General features: G+C 43.8%; 1 protein-coding gene across 1 annotated transcript in view; it reads right to left on the bottom strand.

The window, feature by feature from the left end:
• Positions 1-7,426, bottom strand: part of SYN2 (synapsin II) — a 247,025-nt gene that overhangs the window by 60,549 nt on the left and 179,050 nt on the right. Inside the window, exon 5 of the mRNA XM_027863956.1 lies at positions 4,533-4,622. Coding sequence (XP_027719757.1) covers positions 4,533-4,622 — 90 coding nt within the window. The remainder of the gene's footprint in view (positions 1-4,532; positions 4,623-7,426) is intronic.

The following is a 7,426-nucleotide window of genomic DNA, read 5'->3' as shown; positions in this document are numbered from 1 at the left end:
GTATCCCAAAAGACTTTCTGCAAGATTATACCTGCATGAAGACTTTTGGGACACCCCAGATAGGAGCCTTTAAAAAAAAAAAGCTCATAATTAGTATCAGCGATAACTTATCCAAGCCTTACTTAGTTCAGTGGATAGAGATAGATAGATGACAGATAAATAGATAGGTAGGTAGAAAGATAGAAGGATAGATGGATGATAGATGGATAGATAGAAAGATAGATACATGATGGAGAGATAGATGATGGATGGATAGATAGCTAGATGGATGGATAGATAGATAGATGGATAGATAGAAATGATGGCTAGAGACAGATTGCTAGACAGACTGATAGCCAGGCACACACATACCTGACTCTGACAGGCTTCTACCTGCACCCTCCACCCCACCAGAGAACACAACTCTCTGACAGCTTCTCCAAAGGTCTGTTCACCTCTCTGCTACTTACTACCTGTGTGAACCGGAGCAAATCCCTCCAGTTTTCTGGGCCTCAGTTTCCTCATCCATAAAAGGAGTGGGCTGGACTCAGCCTCTGCGGTCCCTTCCAGCTCTAAATCTATGATCCTTCAAAAAGGAAAAGACCTTGTGCTTACTATCTTTCTTTATTTTTGGAGACAATCGGGGTAAAATGACTTCGCCAGGGTCACACAGCTAATAAGTATCTGAGGCCAGCTTTGAACTCATGTCCTCCTGACTCCAGGGCTGGTTTCTGTCCTCTGCACCACCTAGCTGCCCCACGCTCACTATCTTCCAAAGTTATCAGAGGTATGAACTAAAACTTCTCGGGAGTCCTCAGCCAGCCACCATCTCATCTAACTCCCTAACTCTCCAGGGCTTGGCAGACAGACAAGGCGGGTATTTTTGCTTTATTTTGTTTTAGGGAATCTTGTGTTTTTGGAATGTGTGTGTTTTTATTTCTTTCCCTCATTTGAGAAGTGCAGTTTACCACTGAGAAGAGAGGGTTGTGGGTGACACGTGTGTGTGTGTGTGTGTGTGTGTGTGTGTGTGTGTCCTGGGGGCCAATACTCCTTTTCATAGGCACTGAGTGTTCTGTTTTTGGTGCACAGCAAAGAGCAGGAAGGGACAGAGGCCTCTATTGGCCCTGGACCACCTGGCTGGGAGTCGCTTAGTTACTCAGTATCCAATAAGCCTCAGGTAGGGCTTCCAGGTAGGGAAGATGAGGGTTCTGGGAATAGATCGCTGGAATCTGAAATAGGTCAGGACCACATTCTGCTCTTTTTAAAGGCTCAGATTGAGAATTAACTGGATTCTGACTTTGCTAGAAGTAGCTCTAAGCCCTTGAGACAGTTCAATGAGATTAACGTTGTCCTTCAAAATGGTGGCTTGTTTTAAGTTGAGCACAGACAAGCTGGACATTGGAATATCAGAAAAACGAAAAATCTGGGGAGTCCCTCCACTTATCACCCCACCCCCCTGCCAGGTTTGGACTCATCGCTACTCTTTATTGAGCATGCTCAAATTGGCAAAGGTCTTTGCAAACATGAACTCTCCAGCATTGGCAACCCTATGAGGATGCTACTCAAATGCATCTGTGATTCCTACCAGTTCGGATATTCCCTCGACACCATGGAGGCTTGGTGAGGGTAGGCATCCTAACTAGGTGTAGAGAGGCTCTTCAGCAGGAATTGGGCCACTTGGTGTTCAATTTTTTGACTCTGGCAACCCATGAAACAAAGAAAAATACCAAGTGTTCCTCAGTCCTGGGCATCTGCAGTCCTGTTGTCTGTGGTGAGGTCAGAGGGGACTAAGAATCAGTTTTTAGGTCATCTATAAACTTGAACTTGGCTGTTGGTACTCTAAACATGAGAATCTTGTCTGTTGACCGATGAGTGGAGATGTTGTTGGAGAAACTGATTGGTATCAATCAATGTTCTCACTATAAATGCAACATGAAGAAAGAATTGCAGCTAAGTGGAAGGCTGACTTGGAGCTACCTATAGGATCAAAGATTGAGACCTAGAAGAGACCCCAGAGGCAATCTGATCCAACCTCCCCACTTTATAGATGAGGAAATTGAGGCCCAGAGAGGGTAACTTATTTGAAGGCACAAGACAAAGGCAGAATGTGAACCCATCTTCTGTCTCTAAAGTCAGATCTTTTTCCATTGTATCATGTTGCTTCTCTTAAAGGCGATTCTCCTTGGGGTGTCAAAAAAAAATGAGTTGATTTTTTTTCACGAGTTGATATTGCAGGTATTATTGTCCCAATTTTATGGATGATAAAACTGAGGCCCAGGGTGATAAAAGCGACTTGCCCATGCCCACATAAGTAGCAAGTGAACCCAAGTCTTCCTGACTCCAAGTTCAGCAGTCTATCCACCATCCCACACTATGTTCCAAGAGGCAGAGGTAGGGTATACAACCATAGGATGACTGTGATACCTTTAATTACTTTGCTAACATGAAGTCCAAGGCATTCTCAGAAAAACTCATGTGACCAGGATAATGGGGAAGCAGCAATGAGCTGGATTTATCAATATTGCATCTTCAATGACCCTATCTAAAGTATTCCTCAGCGTGATACTTAGGTGCTTGAAACAATCCATTTTCCCTGTTTTCTCCCCACATCCCACCCCACCTTCAAGAGTCAAGAGTTGATATCCCCTAAATCCCCTTCCCTTGCTCACAAGGCTTCCCTTTAAACCTGCCTCCACATACACACTTGACACAAAAGAAGGAAAGAGACCAGAATCTTGACATATTATTTTTTAAAAGTTGTTAACCCTATTCAAGAATATCAAAACTCTTCTGTGGATGCAGGCCTGCTCAGAAACAAGACCCCCCAAGAGACCTTCTAGCCCTTGAAATTAAGGGGAAAGAAAAGACAAGGAACCCTGTGGTAAGGAGGCAATATGGTACCAAGTCAAGAAACCTGGGTTCAACTCTTTAGATTGCCTCTATGATCTTGGAAGAGTTAATCCTCTTCTCCAGGCCTCAGTTTCCTCAATTAGAAAAGGAGGAGAGGGAGCTGAAATAGATGATTTCTAAGGTCCCTTCCAACTCTAAAACTCTCTGTTCTAAGGTCCTTTCCAAATCTAACATTCTGTGATCCCATGAATTTTGGGACTTGGGCAATATGTCTGTTTCCCACCACTATCTTAAAGTCACTTGCTGACTACGCAGAGCCAGTGGAGAAAAACCATGTACCTACTCTCTGACTCTGCAAATGGAAAGAAGGGGAATAGAGTTGAGGGGAAGGGGGATTTGAAACACACAGTTGTCGTGCAGAAAAAGTCTAGATGGAGTCTAGTAATAGCTTTGGAAGGGGACTTAGAGGCCATACTGTCCAACTACTTCACTCTATAATGAGGAAACTCATCTGAGACCCAGAAAAGTGGGAGTAATTTGCCCAAGATCACACAGAGAGCAAGTGGTAAAGAGAAGATTTGAACCCAAGTCTTCTGACTCCAGATCCCATCAGAGTTCTTCCTGTCGTGTCACAAGGTCACATTTCTACCAAGTCGTCTTACATCCTTCCCTTCCATGCATCTTAGGATAGCCTCATGTAAGAACAGTCTAGGGGAAGTGGAAGGTGACCAGAAGAAGCAGATATGGAGTCATCATGACAATAAGAATACCACCTTATATTTATTGAGTGATGAGGAACTGTTTTGCTTTATTCTTTGTAGCATAGTGTCTTGCACATAGAGAGAGATGTAGGGACTGAACCTGTGATTTTACTGGTCCAGGGAGCTCCTAAGTGAGGAAATTCCCTCTACCGGTGAAGGTTGATACCTCCTCTACAAATTTCAGTCTTAGAGAGTTGCTTAGAAAACTGTTAAGTGACTTGCCCAGGGACATATAGCTATTAAGTGTATGAGGCTGAATTTGAATTCAGGTCTTCCTGACTCCAGGCCCAGCACTCTATCCACTGTCCCTTCTAATTTTCTAGTCGCTGTATAACACCGGACAAGTTGTTTAACTTCACTGAACCTCAATTTCTTCGTCTGTCAGATGGAGATAATAATAGTAATGTGAATAAAGCATAGTATAATGCCTAAAGCAGTAGAAACACGAATGTTATTATTTTATTTGATATTTAGAATCACTTTGTGAGGTGGGTATTGTCATCACCATTTGACATACTGAGAACTTGAATAATGATGTGATTTTCCTAATGCGATACCTGTAATAGAACTCAATTCTTCCAATTCCCAGTCCAGGTGTGAGATTCCTGGGTCTATCTATTCAACTTTATCCATGCATTTAATAAGCACTTGTTGAAGACCTACTAAGCGCCAGGTGCTGTGCTAGACACAGGAATTCCTCCCTCTCAGAAAAGACTCAGCTTCGGATAACATGTCCCCTCTCGTCTGCCTCATTTCATCTCAGCGTAGCAGTGGCAGGAGAGAGTTAATTAAAACTCAAAGTAAGAATCTAATGCAATTCATTTTTATGCCTCTCTCCCCCCAACCTGAATTCAGTTCATCGCCAAAGGAGTCATTTGTGCCTCAAATATACTTATTAGCCCCCACCCCCACCCTCAGCCAAGTGCTGTCCCCACCACTTACCATCTCCTTGTGGTTGGGGTAGAATGTCTGCTCAATGAGAGGGAATTTCTCACCTCCTAGATTCTTGTAGATGGCCACCAGCTGGGCAAACTGCAAAAGAAGACAAAACATATAAAACCACTGGGGAGGAGGGTATCCCTGGAATAGCTCAACTGAGCCTCCCTCCCTCCTTTCCAGTTTCAGGCCCAACATCTTAGTCTCAGCTGATCTGAAGATGAGTCAGTCAATCGACAAATATTTATTGTGGGTTTGCTACATAGAGGGGACTTTTTTTAGGTCCTAGGGACACAAAGGTGCAGCAAAATAGGATCTGTTGTTCAATTGTTTTTCAGTAACGTCTAACTCTTTGTGACCCAATTTTGGGGTTTTCTTGGCAAAGATACTGGAGCGCTTTGTCGTTTCCTTCTCCAGCACATTTTACAGATGAGGAAATTGAGGTAGACAGGTTAAATGTACATACCTAGTGTCTGAGGCCAGATTTGAACTCAGGAAGCTGAGTCTTCCTGAGTTCAGGCTTGATGCTCTATCCACTAGGCCACCTAGCTGCCAGTAAGACCAGGATCCCTGGCCTCAAAGAGCTTACCATCTCTATTTTGACTCTCCCAGGTTTAGGTATCAGTGCCATATTTGCATCATGAAAAGAATTTGGTAAGACTCCTTCTTTGCCTATTTTCCCAAATAATCTATATAGTATGGGAGAGCTTACCATCTAGTAGGAAAATTAATGCATGAAAAAATAAATGAAGTCAGTTAGTCAATCATCAAATATTTATTAAGCACTTACTATATTCCAGGCAATGTGCTAAGTACTGGGGATACAAAGACAGGCAAAAAACATGACCCCTGTCTCAAGGAGCTCACATTTTAAAAAACTTATATTATACATTATATACATATATACATACAGAGTAGACAGAAGGTAATCTCAGGCAGAAGGCAGTGGGGGAGATGGGGAAAGCCCCCTGCAGAAGGTGGATTTTGAGTAGAGTTTTGAAGGAAGCCAGTAGGTGGAGATGAGGAAAAAGAACTTATTCCAGGCATGGGGGACAGCCAATGCAAAGGGGCAGAGGTGAGGAATAGAATATAGTGTTCAAGGGATGTGAAGAAGGCCAATGTCATTGGTATGTGTAGGGGATTAAAGAGTTAGAAAAATGAAAAAATAGAAAGGTGCCAGACTGGGGAGGGCTTTAGTAGCCAAACAGAGGATTTTCTATTTGATCCTGAAGGTGACAGAGAACCATTAGAGTTTATTGAATAAGGGTTGTCATGGCCAGCCCTATATGTTAGGAAAATCATTTGGCAAGATCAATGATAGAAGGTAAGTGAATGCTATGTGTCCAGTTTAAATCCAATGAGTATTTATTAAGCACCTACTAGGTACCAGGCACTGTACCAGGCACTAGGCATATAGAGACAAAAAAAGGCAGGGGGTATCCCTGCCCTTAATGAGTTTATATTCACAGGGGCGGGGGGGGGGAATAACACATAACACACATAAATGTATGAAGGCTATAGCCTATATGCAATTACAGAGGTAGGAAGGGACGTTAGAATTGCCTGGTCCAATCTCTTTGTTTGGTAAATGAGGAGAATGAGACCCAGAGATATGAAGTGATTTACTCCAAATCACCCAAGTCCTACGGGGCAGAGATGGGATTCCAAGCTGAAATCCTGACTTCAAATCCAGCGCTACAGACATTAAGGGCTCCAAGAGATCAGAGGGGAAGACGTTAGTGTAAGTGAAGGTGAGTAGGGCGGTTAATGAAGGAAGGCTTCATGGAGAAGGCATGATTTATGTTGGAACTCTGAAGAACAGACAGATTTGGAGAGAGAAAAGTGAATTGACCATTCTAGTTGGCCAACAAGTCCTGGTAAGTCTTTCATGATGCCCCTCCTCTCTGTCCTCTGCTCTTCTCTCCTGCCACCATCACAAGCTCAACTTTCCATAGCTTTCTAGTTGGCTTTCCTGCTTCTAGGCTCTCCCCACCCCAATCCACCAGGCACATACCAGGTCCCCCGACCCCAAATCCAGGGTTTTTTTTTCTATGTTACCATGCTGAAGGAACAAGGTGCTTTTCTATAATTTCATTGTTTAAAAACACCATTTGAAACAAATGTTCAAGGAAGAAAAATTTGCCTTCAGTACTCCTCCTTCTCTCTCTTTTTACCATCCCTTTTCCCTCTCTTATCACTGCCCTGTCCTACAGCCAGGACTCCACTGATCTTTCTTCTTACCCAGGGCCTCCCAGTGTGGGAACTCAGCTGGTACAATGTACCCTCAGCTTGTCACAGTTGCCTCTGCGCCCAAACCTCCCCAAATTCAGACAATAGAACCAACTTAGCCAAACTACATGTGTCCAGAAGGGCCCCAGGGAATAACCCTAATGGTGGGAATTTCAGGCAGGCTGTCAGAACAGCAAAGTCATCCATTTCTCAAAAAGGTGGCACGATGCATGATGGGAAGTAATGGGAGGGGTTTAGGAAGAGACTCAAGATGCCAGCAAAGAACTCAGGCATTGGCTCAGGGTAGGCAGGGGGACAAGAGGCAGTTGTGGGGGGAGAAGTGGGATACACTCTTTTTGTGCTCTTCAGAATAGAGCAGCTCTGCTTCCACGACCCTATTTCTGGAAGATTTGGAAGGAACCACAGTTATGTAATGGGAGAAATGGGAGATTGCCTTCCCAAGTCAGCCTTGTGCCTGACGCTGGTGATCTCTGACCCCTCAGCCTCCTTTTGCCCCTTGCAGCAGGCAGTATGGACAGAGGAAAGAAACTGGGAAGATCCATGCCAAGGTCAACAGTGAAAAGAAGAGTCAGCACGCCTTGAATTTGTCAACTCCCAGTAACAGGAAGAAGAAAACACATGAAATGTTATTAGTGTAGGAGCTTAGCATG

Source organism: Vombatus ursinus, unplaced genomic scaffold (assembly GCF_900497805.2).
Source record: "Vombatus ursinus unplaced genomic scaffold, bare-nosed wombat genome assembly UNPS02014773.1, whole genome shotgun sequence".
Classification (NCBI taxonomy): domain Eukaryota; kingdom Metazoa; phylum Chordata; class Mammalia; order Diprotodontia; family Vombatidae; genus Vombatus; species Vombatus ursinus.
The sequence above is the reverse complement of the archived record's forward strand: the minus strand, read 5'-3'. Positions and strand labels throughout refer to the sequence as shown.